This window comes from Ctenocephalides felis, unplaced genomic scaffold, assembly GCF_003426905.1.
Source record: "Ctenocephalides felis isolate EL2017-DRISC unplaced genomic scaffold, ASM342690v1 CF-g0.4_SCAFFOLD_01886, whole genome shotgun sequence".
In the NCBI taxonomy this organism is placed as follows: domain Eukaryota; kingdom Metazoa; phylum Arthropoda; class Insecta; order Siphonaptera; family Pulicidae; genus Ctenocephalides; species Ctenocephalides felis.
This window is the reverse complement of record NW_020538040.1, coordinates 129,185,769-129,203,039: the sequence shown is the minus strand read 5'-3', so window position 1 is coordinate 129,203,039 and position 17,271 is coordinate 129,185,769. Positions and strand designations below refer to the sequence as shown.

At 31.2% G+C, this 17,271-nt stretch overlaps 1 protein-coding gene across 1 annotated transcript in view; it reads right to left on the bottom strand.

The window, feature by feature from the left end:
* The window catches only part of LOC113375888 (U1 small nuclear ribonucleoprotein A-like), a 206,383-nt gene extending 196,221 nt beyond the window's left edge, over positions 1 to 10,162 (bottom strand). The window contains exon 1 of the mRNA XM_026615835.1: positions 9,545 to 10,162. Within this exon, the coding sequence (XP_026471620.1) occupies positions 9,545 to 9,619 (75 nt within the window). The 5' untranslated portion in view covers positions 9,620 to 10,162. The remainder of the gene's footprint in view (positions 1 to 9,544) is intronic.
* Positions 10,163 to 17,271: the final 7,109 nt, after the last annotated feature.

Here is a 17,271-nt window from a genome sequence, read left to right as displayed (position 1 = left end):
AGGAATGACTAAAAATGAAAATCGTGCACAAAAAATATGCTAATTCATTTATGATATGCACAAGGTAAAGGCGCCATAGAGCTTCCAGAATGTTTGCATGTAGACATAGCGCCATCAGGAAACAGGGTGCTGCGATTTACAATTTCTTTCCTACCAAATGTTATAAACATTATATTAAAATATTTTAATTTGCCCCATGTGTGCCGCATATTGGATTTTTAATAAATAATGTAATGCATGTCAATACCGTCTCGTACACTAAGGGTCTAAAATGTTTTAGACATGTAAACATACAATCAACCCTCCGTTAACACGTTTCCCGTACTACGACGAGCCGAAAAGGTAACATCCCTCCGATAACACGGTATTCCATATAACACTAATCTCGATCAACACCACGAGTTCTTTCCGCGCAACCTATGAATGACTCTAGTAACTATATATTATTTTAAAAAGTTTTAATATAGGTTTTATAACTGACCATTTTATGTTTAACGATACATTTATATAAATATGCTAGTTCATATATTAGCTGCATGCGATATCAGATTAATTAGTGTCATGTTGTTTTCATAGAAAATTATATAGTCTTTCTAGCTTGAAGATTAGTAATTTTTAGTTAGAAAACAGTTTTTTAGTTTAGCTTTTATTAATTTTTTTATCATTTCCTAATAGAAACGTTTCAATTCAATAAAAACAATTTATAATTTTGTTTCAACCAATTCTCAAGCCAAATTTGTAAAAAAAATTATAACTTATGATGTCTTTTGCATCTTTGTCGATAAAAATGCTGCGATTTGTACTAATTCTGAGTTTCTCATAGCACAATTCCCATACAACGCAATAGCAAGTTTCCATAGAACGCACTACGAATTAGCCTGGATTGCACGTTAAATACGAGATTTTTATAGCACATGTCCCATACTACACGGTACGCACTCACCGCGTTAACGGAGGGTTGATTGTACACGGAAATTTGAAAAAAAAATTGGTAAAAGTACAGAAATGCGTGTACATATGTATATGTATATGTATATATATATATATATATATATATATATATATGTATATATTGTATGATTCTGAATTATTATATATATTAGGGTGGTCCTTAATATGGAGATTTTCGATTTTCTCTAAAAGTTTCAATTCTCTAAAAGTTTTAGCTCTTAATATTAACTTTTGGATAGTGCGCAATTCAATCAAACTTCGTACGGAAATAGCATGAATTTTTTTTTATTTTTTTAGGTATAACTAAGCGACAAATTTTCAATAAAACTCATTCATTTGTTCGCTAAAAACGTTTTTAAAATTTTTGAAAAATTTTTCATGCTATTTCCATACAAAACTTTGATTGAATTGCGCACTATCTAAAAGACAACATTAAGAGCTAAAACTTTGAGAGAATTATTTTTTATCAATTTGGAACCATTTGAGCCCTTGGGAGCAAGGAAATTCCAAAAAGTCCATTTTAAGGACCACCCTTATATAATATATATATATATATATATATATATTATATAAGGGTCTCCTTCCGCCTTTTTGTATTATAAACCAAGAGCAAAAAAGCGGAAAGGGAGATATTTGACAACCTAATATATATATATATATATATATATATACATGTATATATATATATATTATTTCGTCAAGTGGGTTGTTAAATTTTTTTCAAATATGTTTCAACGTCAATATATATAATTGTTGGTTATCAACAATATGAAACGGAACGTGACGAATTATTTTTAAAATTACTTAATACGTTGTATAAAACATGTTACGAAATCGAAAGTTAAATTTTAACGCTTCTGATATAATTCTGAAGTTTATTAAATAAAACATCACCTCCATTTTAATTTAATCTATAGCACTTAATTTTGATGTTGAGAAATATGAGTAAGTTCTCCGAAGGGAATACATCAAATGAACATCAAATAAAAGGCAAAGATTTATAAATTGATCTTTAATTTTCCAAAAGTTTGGACATAACATTTTATGTCAACATTAGTTGTCTTACATCAATAAATGTGCACAAAACACATATGTTATCACTAATATTCATACATAACTTGTTACTAATAAAAAAAATTGTTAAAAATTGATTTAAACACCAAGTCTATAATCCACGATGACATAAACCTTTATGTCGAAACGTTTGGAAAATTTAAGATTAATTTATGAATCTTTGCTTTTGATTTGATGTATCGCTTTAAAAGAACTTAAATACACACACGTCTATATATATATATATATATATATATATATATATATATATATATATATATATATATATATATATAGATAACTGCCTTAGGGTGGGTCCTAGGGTGAGCTAAGTTAAACTCCAACTCGATTCAGTTAAGAATAGTGCGAGAGGTTTTTCATTGCCATTTCGGCTATTTTCAATTAAAAACATATTTTTGATCTATATTTTCAAGTGGACATTGCTACTGCACGATACCAGGTTGCCAGAGCTTGAACTCGCGACCTCGTTCACACGAGGCTGAGCGTTATCCCGTTGCGGTTAACGGATATATATATATATATATATATATATATATATTTGTAATTTTTATTTTTCTAAATTAAAAGCTAAATTTTAATTTAGAAGTGTTTTTATTTAATTTTCATTTATAATTATTTCTACGTTCTGGGGATATGGAATGTCCTTCCTTCCACAAATTTTGAAGCATTGAAATTAAATATTTTAAAATTAGAATATTAATATATTAAATATTTTAAAATTAAACTTTGTCAAAATTAACTTATGATCACTAAAAATTATGATTGATAATATGTATGTATATGATGTGAGGCTTTATAGGTGTGCCTGGTCATTGATTTGTATAGTAATTTATATTTATTTATAATTATACTTGATAGTTTTTAATTAATATCGATGGTCGTTGTAGTAAATAATAAGACTATACATAGTGGAGGCGATCAATAAACTGGCTGTACTATATATGGTGCAGCAATTTTGATCTTGTAATTCAGAACTACGATTAATTCAAAGTTACAATTGTATCACATATAGTACAGAGAGTTAGAACGATTGATAAATGTAGCAATGACAGACAAACTGACCGACTGATGGACAAATTAATCATATAAAAACGATTCAGTATCGTTACAAAAGCAATATGGGTGTATATGCATGTGTCCAACGTGGTCTTTTATATAATTATATATAATTGGTTAAACTATAAACTTTATTCCCGCACTCGAAGCGGGGTCAGTTCGATTAAAATTCGGAGCAATATTTAATTCGGTAACATATTGATTGATACATCTAGAACCTAGCATTCAGTACTATATTGAACTAAAATTATAAATGAAGCAATTAATTTAAATAGAATTTATTCATTCGTCTAAGCTAATGTGTTCACCACGGAAATGCTTCAGAGCGTTTTCATAAATCGATAATTTCCAAATGTCGCGTGATATAAGCTTTCGGAGTGGATTTTCATACTTTGTAAATGCCACAGGGAAAATAAAAACTTAGACTTTAGTCTATAAAATAGTTATAGTTACTTTTTTATTGGCCTGTTAATTATATATATATATATATATATATATATATATATATATATATATATATGTATGTATATTAGGGTGGTACTTAATATGGACATTTTCGAATTTCCTTGCTCCCAAGGCTCAAATGTTTCCAAATTGTTAAAAAACTTTATTTAGCGATTGTTAACAAATTAGCGAGGAAATTCGAAAATGTCTATATTAGGGACCACCCTAATGTATATATGTATAATATATATTTGAGTAGATTTGAAATTGATGTTGATATATTTTATTTGAGTTTAAAAGTCGGGCGTTACATCAATAAAAAATAGTATGAGAGTTTTTAGAAGTTTCGGCTAGCATCATAGTCTTCATTCAGTGGCAATCAATTTAACTATAAAAATTAAAACTAAATAAATAATATGTAAGAAATTTCTTAGAAAAACTATAATAATAATACATGAAAACATTATTAATTAATGGTATGAGTATTTATGTACACATTATTAATCCATGGTACCACTGTGCACATACTCATACCATGGATTAATAATCTTTTCATATGTTATACTTGAATATATAATTATGGTTTTAGTATTATTATTATTATTATTATTTTATGAAGGAAGATCTATTTTTCCGGAAGATCTATTTTCATTAGGAAACATATTTAAGATAGATATTTTCTAAAAATTTATATCGCTACTGCTCGATGTCAGATTGTTACTACGCCCTAACAACCCGGCCACGAAAACCCCATTTTGAAATATGTATGGGTTCAAATATATATTGGAAAACGTTGTAATCTGAGTTCAGTATTTTGTTCTAGATTTTCATGCACATTTTACATCTAATGAAAAATAAACAAATTAGAAACTCTGTAACGAGTTCTACGAAATGCAAGCAATGCTTGTTACTTGAATGTTATTCTTCGATGTCTTTTATACTAATTGATGATTATTTTGATATATAACAAAAAAAAATACAAAAAATACAGTTTTCTTGAAATATTGATCTAATTTCGCGGATTCAGTAGATGTAATAAAAAATAAACTCAAAAGTTATTCTTCAAAATGTTTTGAATACAGGAAATATTAAAATCAATGTTTTAATCTGCAATACATGTATAAATTTATTATCAAATTCAAAATATTCTTGACAGTATTCTTTGATGTACTCTTGTTTAAAACACTAAAAACTTATATGTTAAAAATCACATTTATCTTTCCGAAAAGTTAGTTATAGCAATCGTCGCAAAAAAATCAAAATGAAATTTTTTGCATACCTTTACGTTTCAAAAGTTTCTAAACATTTTTGCATACTTTAGCAAAAATGGATGTATGTGTGTGTGAATGAATGTATGAATGTATGTATGTATGCGCGGATACAAATTTTAGTCAACGATTGCGAGAACAGAAACAATATATTTGAATGATTTAAAAAACATTCGATTTTTGATTGGACGTGCTGTTTTTGGCAAAGGTAGGTCCAGCCGTTTCGAAGATATGGGACAAAAAGTGTAAAACATTGTAATTCAGTTTTTGAGAGAACGGAGCGTCCGATTTGAGTGATTCAAAAAACATTTCACATGAATTGACAGAATGAAGAATTGATTAAATTTTTGGGAAGGCAGGTCCAGCAAACGTCCGATTTGAGTGATTCAAAAAATATTTTACTTGTATTGATAAAATAAAGAATTGATAAACTTTTTCGGAAGACGGCAGGTTCGGTTTTGGAGATCCAAAAAAAGTTTAAAAAAAATGCTATTTGGCGGTCAAAAATAATCATCAGACACGTGCACATCAAATTATCAGATATTAATAAAAAGCACAAATGTTTCGATTTCTATGACTTCCATACCAACATTTATAATGCTTAGAGTTCAGTTATACAGTTCAAGCAATTGTCCTCGACTTTTTGATGAATCAAACAGATTTGAATGGGTTTCAAAATTATCAAGAAAATTCAAAATTTTCAAAAAGTTTAAAAACACTCAATTTTTTTGTAAAAGTCAAATTTTTCAAAAAATTCAAAAAATGACAAAACTCTTTTTTCTTCAAAGACTTTAAGAGACTTAATCTTTTAAAAATATTTAATTACGGTAAGTTCTAGCCTTAAGGCACGTTGCCATGCACCACTAGTTAGTGAATATATACCGATATATTTTTTTATGGCATCCGGAATAAATAAAAACTAGTGGGGTGTATGGCATCGTGCCTTAAGGCAAATTGCTGGTACTTCCCGTATCGTAAAGAAATGTTCGAGGAATATTGAAGATTTTCAAATAGATTATTATAAATATTTCAACATTGTCTAATATTTATAAGAATGAATTGCAAAGCTGAAATTATTTGTTTGAAGTATATTAGAACTTTAGTCAGAATTAAAAATAAAATCTGAATTATTTTCGATATACAAAAAAAAAATTTTTTTAAATAAAAATTGAAAATAAAAATTGAAAAAAAAAATTATTTCTAAAATCAATTATTTTGTTAAAACAAGCAGAAAATTCTTTTTTAAATAATTCAAATAGGACGCTTAATTCTCTCAAAAACTGCCATTTTTTGTACATTTAGCTCTGTATCTTCGAAATGGCTGGGCCGGCCTTTGCCAAAAACTAATAACCTCTTCTCCCAATCATTACTAATTAAATGTTTTTTAGAGCATTCAAATCGGATGCTCCGTTTTCTCAAAAACTCGATTTCTATTTTCTGCACTCTTTGCTCTTTATCTCCGTAACTGCTGGACCTGCCATTGCCAAAAACTAATTAGCACATCTCCCTGTCAATAGGAAACGAATGTTGTTTGAACCATTCAAATCGGTTGATCCATGCGCCCGAAAACGTGGAAGAAAAAATGCGGGCATACGAAACACACACACACACACATCCATTTTTTCTGAGGTATGCCAAAATGTTCAGAAACCTCCAAAACGTCGAGAAAGGCAAAAATTTTCAATTTCGATTTTTTGACGATTACAATAACTTACCCTACGGAAAGTTTAAAATATGAATTTCCTTCTATAACACTCAGTGTGCGAGTCTTCCTCATATTTGCCTTATTTTATCAAGACCGTTGCGCTTCGTGTTATTTTCAATATTAGATGCAAATATAGTGATATTGTTCATACGATAATAATGCAAAAAATATAATGCAGTTATTTGTTTATTAGAACCTCAAGCAAGACATGATACTTATCTATCGATACTTTCTTTTCCTTTAGCAGTTTTTTCTATGTGTTGTTACACACACACACAAAGAGCATATGCTACGGACAAACATATGTTTTTGACATTATCATAAATGAGATTTCGTAGAGGCTGAGAACAACGGGAAAACGGTCCGTAATTATGATACGGAAATACGAATATACATACATATAGAGATATATAAAATAGTGCTGATTCGTTGTATGTTGAAACCGTCTATTACTCAATTTCATTCGTATTATACGAGAATTAGTACGGTTCAAGGTAGTTATAGTCCGAGATGATGCAGACTTACACATAGATAATAGATAATAATTATAATACACCTATCCCCCCGGGTTTACAATTTTTCGATCTTTACGAAAATATTTTTTAACAAAATGTATTAACTTTGCATTTACACGAAATTATAAACACTAACCTATAATTAACAATAACATTTTTCATTGTTTTACTGTCAAATTACAACGCTGAAAATGTATGCTATAGTTACCAATTCTTAGTAGTCCATGTGCATGATGTAGGTAAGATGGGAATTCCCCGTATTATGATCAAAACTAAATTTTATGTGTGGATAAGCTAGTTTGTTTTTAAACTTTGTTTTTAATTGATAGCGTGAATTTGTTCAAGATGAGCAAGTAACAAAATTATTTTTTACAAAATAAATAATTTAAAAAAATATACAGTTCGACAACGGCAAAAGCTGAAAATAAACTGAAGAGTAAAAGAAAAGTTATACCTTACAAATAATATAATAGGTTGATTGCCAATTGATGCAAATCGATAGCCAAAAAAATGACCATTTTCATTTCTTTACAAACCAAAATTGAAATTTTGAAATGTCTCCATAAGAATGAAAGAATAATAGATATTGCCAATTTTTATTGGATGAAGCTACAATTTATTAAATGTGTTTAATATTAATTATATCAATATTTATTTTTCGTTCTATGCGTTTATTATTCATCATTTAAAAACTGACATGAAGGGCTTTTTATGGTGGTTTTTCCATATAAGAGTGAACTTTTTGAGTTTCACGGTTTTTATGGAATCTATCATCCGTGGAAAACGGGGGCTAAATATATATATATATATATATATATATATATATATATATATATATATAATCATAAACTAGAGAGTAAAAGAAAAGTTATGCGTTACAAATTATATAATAGGTTTAATTGCCAATTGATGCAAATCGATAGCCAAAAAAATGACCATTTTCATTTCTTTACAAACCAAAATTTTAATTTTGAAATGTCTCCATAAGAATAAAAGAATAATATATATTGCCAATTTTTATTTTATTAAATGTGTTTGATATTACATCAATATTTATTTTTCGTTCTATGTGTTTATTATTCATCATTTAAAAACTGACTTAAAGGGCTTTTTATAGTGATTTTCGTAATAAGAGTGAACTTTTTGAGTTACACGTATTTTATGGAATCTATCATCCGTGGAAAACGAGGGATAGGTATATATATATATATATATATATATATATATATATATATATATATATATATAAATGGAAATATGAGCACACCATGCGCTTTATTGTTTATTCGATGGTGAACCATATTCTAAAAATCGTTTGCAGTGAATTCTTGAAAATGTTCGACGGTTCATGTATAAGGCCTGAGCTTTGAGGCCAATTTCGTAGGTTATTACTTATTTCGTGCCGCAATATCGTTTGCTATATGTAGGTACTAGGTATGTAGTATGTACTATATAATGCTAGAAGCGTTGCATGCATGTGTGGTCCGCAGCGCGAGGACGACTCCGCTGCGAACTGGCGCAATAGTGTTTTGTTGTGATATGGATATGACATTGCAAATTAGCCTAAACTAGCTGTAAGTGGAATTCTGCCTTAAGGCAATTAAGGCATCGTGCCTTAAGGCAAATTGCTGGAACTTCCCGTACCAAAAATTATTATTTTTTTTACAAACGATTAACATTTTTGAAATAATTTTACTTCGACAAAATAAGATTTTTGAGAAACTATAAATTGGACAAAAAATTACTTTTTTTTGAAAAAAAATAAAAAAAAAATAATTTTTTTTTCTTTTTTTAAAAAAAATGTTTTCTTTATTTTGACATATTTTGGATGATCTAAACTTTTTTTCAAAGCAATCGTACTGCTTTAACAGCATAAAGACAAAATATCAAAGCGCGTAAGCGCCGCGTCGCCGTCTAACGCGTAAACAAAACAAACTTATGTAAACAAAATTCATACTTATTGTTAAAATCTCTATAAAATATCTGATAATATGATGTGCATGTCTAATAATCATTTTTGACCGCCAAATTGCATTTTTTTTACTTTTTTCACTAGATCTCCGAAACCGCTGGACCTACCTTCATGAAAATTTGATCAATTCTTCACCTTGTCAATACAAGTAAAATGTTGTTTGAAATATTAAAATCGGACGCTCCGTTCTCTTAAAAACTGAGTTACCGTTTTCGGCACTTTTTGCCCCTGGCAAAATGTGCCGGAATGGCTAGACCTGCCTTTGCCAAAAACTAATCAGCACGTCTCCTTATCAATACGAATCGAATGTTCTTTGAATTATTCAAATCGGTTGATCGGTGTTCCCGAAATCGTTGACGAAAATTTGTATCCGCACATACATACACACACGCACATACACACACACACACATACATCCATTTTTTCTAAGGTATGCCAAAATATTCAGAAACCTTTAAAATGTCGAGAAATGCAAAAATTTTCATTTTCGATTTTTTTGCGATTACTATAACTTGCCCTACGGGAAGTTAATATGAATTTGAAAAAATGAAAAATGTACCTCTTCTTCACCGGTGGCCGTGTTTACTGAATCCATGCTCTGGCTAAGCCCAGGCAGTGCTAGCTGGGTCTCCATCACCTTTTCCTTAGGATTCGAATTAGAAGAGGTTTTATCCAACCGACAACGGAATTTTTTGCTCGGTGAACAGATATTATGCACCTGTCCTTCGTATATGCGTCTCTTTGACGTTACCAAATGCGCGTTTGTATCCACTGTAGTATATTTGCGGTCAAAAATATCGATTAAAATCGATGTAACGATCTTAACGATATTTTCAAACCGAACCGGAAGGTAGAAAATTCAATTAACAATAACGATTATTAATTCCTTTGAGTGTGTCCCCTTTGAGAGGGTTCGTTTTGTCAGTTCATTTCCAATTAGAATCAAATGAATTTGAATAAGTGTGCACACTTATTTATGTAAAAACACTAGGTTTTGTAACTATTCGTTAGGTTAGGATCGCACCAGCATTTTACAAACGGTATGTTTTGGGGCAACAATTTGGGCGTATGTGATTCGAAAGGGGGGTTGAACACAAAATAACAATGTTGAAAGAACGATCGGCGCCTTTACGATAAGTGTCACACACCGTACGAACTTACAGAAGAGCACCTCACGGTAATAGGATCGAACTGAGGATCGTGGAACTCTGAAACGATGCTGGCGTTCACTACGCTAGCAGTCATGCTCGACCGAGCGCGACCCGATTGTTAGAGCGAGACGACTGCCGAGCGATCGTTCGGCCGACAAGTGCACAGTGCACGGCTCTGTAAACGGCAAATTCCTCTCTGTCTGCTCCCCGGCACAGGCGTTAGAGGGACAGAGAGGAAGCGAGGTGGACGTTGCGTCGGCGGATCGCGCCGTCCTCGAACACGAGCACACCTGGACGGAAAGAAAGGGACGGCGATAGCTGCGGCGACGGCACACCGCTCGACTTTATCTAGATTATCTACCTGACATAGCGCCTGCGCAACGCTGACAACCAGAGCGGCGGCGGCGGCGGCGGCGGCGGCAGCGGCGGCGGTGGCGGCGACGAACCGGCGGAACCGCACGGAACCGCGCTATAAACCCCCCACGGAACCCTTACAATTCCCCCGGAAAAATGACAAATGTGGAAATAAACAAAGGTAAACAACGTGCGCACGTTACTTCAAATGATTAATAAAACGGACCATTATTCGATTATTCGATTAGTTGGATTCGACTATATTTATTGTCTGCAATCCAACGATTGCGATTGCTATTTGATATTCGGTTCAATACAATATCTGATTGAACAGACAGTTGGACGGATGGAATGATATTTGTTTTAATATTTTTATTAACTTCCCGTAGGGTAAGTTATTGTAATCGCAAAAAAATCGAAAATGAAAATTTTTATATATCTTTACGTTTCAAAGGTTTTTTAACATTTTGGCATACCTTAGAAAAAATGGATGTATGTGTGTGTGTGTGTATGTGTGTGTGTGTGTGTATGTATGTATGTATGTACGTGTGTGTATGTATGTGCGGATACAAATTTTCGTCGACGATTTCGGGAACACGGATCAACCGATTTGAATAATTCAAAAAACATTCGATTCGTATTGATAAGGAGACGTGCTGATTAGTTTTTGGCGAAGGCAGGTCCAGCCGTTCCAAAGATACGGGGCAAAAAGTGCCGAAAACGGTAACTCAGTTTTTAAGAGAACGGAGTGTCCGATTTTAATAATTTAAAAAACATTTGACTTGTATTGACAAGATGAAGAATTGATCAAATTTTCATGAAGGCAGGTCTAGCGGTTTCGGAGATCAAATAAAAAAAGTAAAAAAAATGCCATTTGGCGGTCAAAAATGATCATTAGACATATGCACGTCAAATTACTAGATATTTTATAGAGATTTTAACAATAAGTATAAATTTTGTTTATATTCCTATGGGTTTCGTACCAACGTTTAACCGTTAGACGGCGGCGCGGCGCTTACGCGCTTTTACATTTCGTCTCTATGTAGTTAAAGCAGTACGATTGCTTTGAAAAAAAGTTCAGAATTTCCAAAATATGTCAAAATAAAGAAAACATATTTTTCCAATAATTTTTTTTATCAAATTTATAGTTTCTCAAAAATCTAATTTTTTCGAAGTAATTGTTTTTCAAAAATGTTAATCGTTTTTAAAAAAATAATAATTTCTTGTACAGGAAGTTTCAGCAATTTGCATTAAGGCACGATGTCATGCGCCCCACTAATTAATATTGTAATGTATCTGCACTTTTCTCATATACGAGTATTTCTCAAACTTTATGTATATTAACAAAACCGCTTTTTGCGCTTAAGTCCAAATACTTAAATACTTCTATAAAACGGATTGAGAATTGAGACCATCATATATTACATTTAAAGCAAGGGTTAAAATAAGAAATATAGTGAAATCTATGAAAAACAAACTGTATTGACTTCCCGTGGTGTAAGTCGAAAAAATAGAAAATGAAAATTTGTATATATCTGTACTCTTAAGGTTCCTGAACATTTTGGCATATCTTAGAAAAAATTGATGTGTGTATGTCGTCGACAGTTTCGGAAACACTGATTGACGGATTGACTGATTTAAATAATTCAAAAAGCTTTTAATTCGTATCGATGACGGTTGGATTAATTTTTGACAAAGGCAGGTCCTGCCGTTTCGAAGATACGGTGCAAAATTTGCAAAAATGACAATTCAGTTTTTGAAAAAATGGAGTGTCCAATTTGAATGATTGAAGAAGCTTTTAATTTGTATTGACGAAATGAAGAACTGATTAAATTTTTGGGAAGGCAGGTCCAGTGGTTTCGGAGATTTAATTAAGAAATTAAAAAAGTCTTTTGCCGGTCGAAAATGATGATATATATGCACATCAAATTATCATATATTTTATAGAGATCTTAATAATAAGTGCAAATGTTGTTTACATTTATATGGGATCCGTACCTATGTTTATCCGTTAGATTGCGACGCGATGCTTACGCGCTTCGATATTTCGTCTCTGAAACAGCTACGCTGAGCGATTGCTTTAATAAGTAATTTTTTTTAAAAAAAATGACAATTCTCAAACATCTTTTTTTCAAAAAATTTAATTTTCAGTTATTTTTGGTACGTAAAGTTTTAGCTTATCAAAAGTTAGTAAAATCGCCGTACAATAGCTCAATAAATTAGATGAAACTAGTGCAGTGCAAAAGATAACTCAGGACATTTTTTATTCGGACACGTTCGTTCTATTGAAAATAGGGTCTATGCTTAGCCGAACAGTTAGTTATATTTTTCAAAAAAATGAAGGTAACTTATAACAGACACGAGCTTTGTTTCAATAAAGAAATATATAAATATTTTTTATTCGCAAAAAATAGAGCACGGAAATGTAGGTATAACAGAAAAATATTCAGAGGATAAGGATATCTTGCCAATTTGATAAAAATATCATATAATTCATTTAATGTGATTGTTAAGAAAATTTGAAAAACATAATCTACATATATATAAAAATAAGTCGAGTTTTCCTTCCTGACGATATAACTCCAGAATGCACGAACCGATTTCGACAATTTTGCATTCGTTGGAAAGGTCTCGGGCTCCGCAAGGTTTATAGCTAAGAAAATTGCAGTGGTGCATAGCATGGTGCCTCAATGCAAATTGCTGGAACTTCACGCACCGTAATTAAAAATTCGAGTAATGACATAAGTGAAAATTATCAGAATTATGCTTGGTTAAGTCAACGAGCAATTTTTGCCGCAAAGAATAATGATGTACACGCACTGAATTTCACCATTCAATCAAAAATTGCTGGCGATTTGGTGACATACCAATGATTCCGACTGGTCTTCCGTTTGACCTCAAAGGATTGAATTTTCCAGTTCGCCTTGCGTTCGCAATAACAAGGCGCAAGGCCAATCGCTTAGTGTTTGCGGGATAAATTTCAAATTGATTATTTAGAAAATCATTCTTTTTCATATGGGCAGTTATACGTTGCCTGTTCACGAGTTAGAAAACCATCCGCTTTGTTTGTGTTAACGTCAGACCAAAAAACAAAAAATGTGGTTTACCAAAGAGCACTTTAATGAAACGGATAATTTGCGGATTCACTTTCATTTACTTAGACAAGTTCAACTAAAAAACACTTTATTTTTGTAATCGAAATAAATTAATTACTGTTGTATAATAAAATCAAATTTTTTTTTTCAAATATAATATAAAACAAACAAAAAATGTCATCATATATCCCACGAAACCATCTGGTGGCGAAACGGAGTTCGTCGGGTTTGCTAGTAATGTATATTATAAAATTATATTATGTAGCATGCTTTTTTTAATTCTTGGATTGTAACTCCGCTCTTTATACTGGTTCTTTTTCTCGTATAACACGGATTCGCATAACACGGTATTTTTTTGGAACGTATCTACATGTTATACGGGGGTTACTTGTAATCGCTTCGGTCTACCTTGAACTTTTAATATGTTATGAAATATAATATATGTAAATAATATAAAATATTTAATAGATAATTGCAAGTCAGAATTATGAAATTGAATTTAACAATTCTTTTAATAAAAATATAATGTCTCCTATATGAGAAATATTTATAAATGAGTTAAATATATGAGTTAAATAAACTCTAACTAGAATCATGGAAGAATCGTGTGAGAGATTTCCAATTGCCCTTTCATACCACAGGGCCCGAGATTAGAAACATATTTGTGATCTCTGTTTTCAAGTGAAAATTGATATCACTACTGCATGATATCAGGTTGCCTAGATCGGAGTCACGATTATGTCCACAAACGGCAGTGCGCTTAACCTTTACACCATAGAACACCCTCCATAAATCAAATTATAACGAATGTTCATAAAATTACACTAATATTGATTTACATTATTGTTAATAATGATGAATCGAATTATCGATGTATTACAAATCTGTGATGTTTGTTGGTATAATCTAATTATTTTAAACATTTTTATTGCCATTATATAATGTGCTCGATAGTGAAACTTGTAGCCTCTGCCGTGGAAAGTCATTAAAAAAATCGATACACCTGTACAATACAGATTAGCTATCGGCAGCGGCTTCAATTTATATTTATGTATTCAAATCATATACTCTGACAATGGCATTAAGTTGTTTTAAATTAATTTAAGAAATAAATAAAAATATTAGATTAATGGGACATTGATTTGTTGTCATTAATAAATTATTTATATGTTGTAGTTTTTAGAATAAAAAAGTTTTTTTAATGTCTCTTCAACTCCAGCGTTAAAACTTGTTATATGTTACGAGTAAATATTGATTACATTTTTTTATTGTTTTGAGCAGCAGTATGAACTTATGAACTGTTTTGCTGATGTGACTTAATACAACGCGGGTTTTACAAATGGCAACCCAAACGATTGTCCTATATGCATGTTATGATTTTATTGTTACAATAATTGTGATCGTGTTGGCTTTTTTTATTGAAACAGCAATGCCGCGTAAAGAAACAAATTGCTATATATATTTCCAAGTGAAAACCGATGTCACTACTGCTTAACATTGGGATGCTTAAAGCGGGTATCGAACCCGGGACCTCTGACTCAGATTCCGTCGCTCTAGCCGCTTACCTACGAGCAAGCCCTACATATATTTTTATATTAAAAAAAAACAATTTTTTCTTCAAATTATTTATTTCTCCACTTTCAAATTAAAATATTTATAAGTGAAAATGAGATAATATTTTGATATTTAGATATTAAATTTATTCAATCATCTAAAATTGGCAAATTTGAAAAAAATGCAATTAAGATTGCATTTGACTAGGTATTTCTACTTTAAATAGTATTACATTAACATTTATTTCGATATTTAAAAGTAATTAAGATAAAAGCCGACAAATGCAAGATTCACCTTAACATATGGTATAATATGATTGGATAAAAAACTACTAGTAAGATAAATATCGTCGATAAATTTTAAATCCCATTCCCGAGGCAAAACTTCAGCTGCAGAAATCTACGCCAAACGTAAAAATCGATCCTTGCGGCATTCTGTTGTTTGGTTTAGCAATTAAAAACTAATCATGGGGACCCGATTGGATTAAAGGAACGAAACAAATATTTTTTTCATTCGTTTGATCGCTTTTTTATATGCAAAATTTTTAAATATGTATGGTAAAGTTCCGTACTGAAATAATGGATCAATTTTCCATTAACGACATTACTTAAATATATTTACGTCAAAAACTAATATTAAAGGGCGGATACATATTGTGAAAACAGTTTCTGCTGCATGATACCATAGAGTACGGGAAGTTGAAAGTTTAAACACAGAACCCGGAAGAATTGAACCGGGAAATTAACTAGTTTGGCGCATGGCATCGTGCCTTAAGGCAAATTGCTGGAACTTCCCGTACCAAAAATTATTATTTCTTTAAAAACGATTAACATTTTTGAAAAAATTTTACTTCGAAATAATTAGATTTTTGAGAAACTGTAAATTTGACAAAAAATTACTTTTTTTTTTCAAAAAAAAAAAAAAAAATATTTTGGAAAAGAAATGTTTTCTTTATTTTGACATATTTTGAAAATTCTGAACTTTTTTTCAAAGCAATCGTACTGTTTTAACTACATAGAGACAAAATATCGAAGCGCGTAAGCGCCGCGTCGTTGTCTAACGGATAAACACTGGTATGGAACCCATAGGAATGTAAACAAAATTTATATTTATTGTTAAAATCTCTATAAAATATCTGAAAATTTGATGTGCATATGTCTAATGATCATTTTTGACCGCCAAATGGCATTTTTTTCTTTCTTTACTAGATCTCCGAAACCGCTACACCTATCTTCATGAAAATTTGATCCGTTCTTCATCTTGTTAATACAAGTAAAATGTTCCGTTCTCTTAAAAACTGAGTTACCGTTTTTGGCACTTATTGACCCATATCTTCGGAACGTCTAGACCTGCCTTTACCAAAAACTAATCAGCACGTCTTCTTATCAATACAAATCGAATGTTTTTTGAATTATTCAAATCGCTTCATCCGTGTTCCCAAAATCGTCGACGAAAATTTGTATCCACACACACATACATGTTTTCTAAGCTATGGCAAAATATTCAGAAGACTCTGAAACGTAAAGATATATAAAAATATTTATTTTCGATTTTTTTGCGATTACTATAACTTACCCTTACGTTTCAAAGGTTTCTGAATATTTTGGCATACCTTAGAAAAAATGGATGTATGTGTGTGTGTGCGTGTGTGCGGATACAAATTTTCGTCGACGATTTCGGGAACACCAATCGACCGATTTGAATAATTCGAAAAACATTCGACTCGTATTGACAGGGAGACGTGCAGATTAGTTTTTAGCGAAGGCAGGTCTAGCCGTTCCAAAGATACGGGGCAAAAAGTGCCAAAAATGGTAACTCATTTTTTAAGAGAACGGAGCGTCCGATTTTAATAATTTAAAAAACATTTTACTTGTATTGACAAGATGAAGAACTGATCAAATTTTCATGAAGACAGGTCTAGCGGTTTCGGAGATCTAATGAAAAAAGTAAAAAAATGCCATTTGGCGGGCAAAAATAATCATTAGACATATGCACATCAAATTACCAGATATTTTATAGAGATTTTAACAATAAGTATAAATTTTGATTACATTCCTATGGGTTCCGTACCAATGTTTATCCGTTAGACGGCGACACGTCGCTTACGCGCTTTGACATTTTTTCTCTTTGCA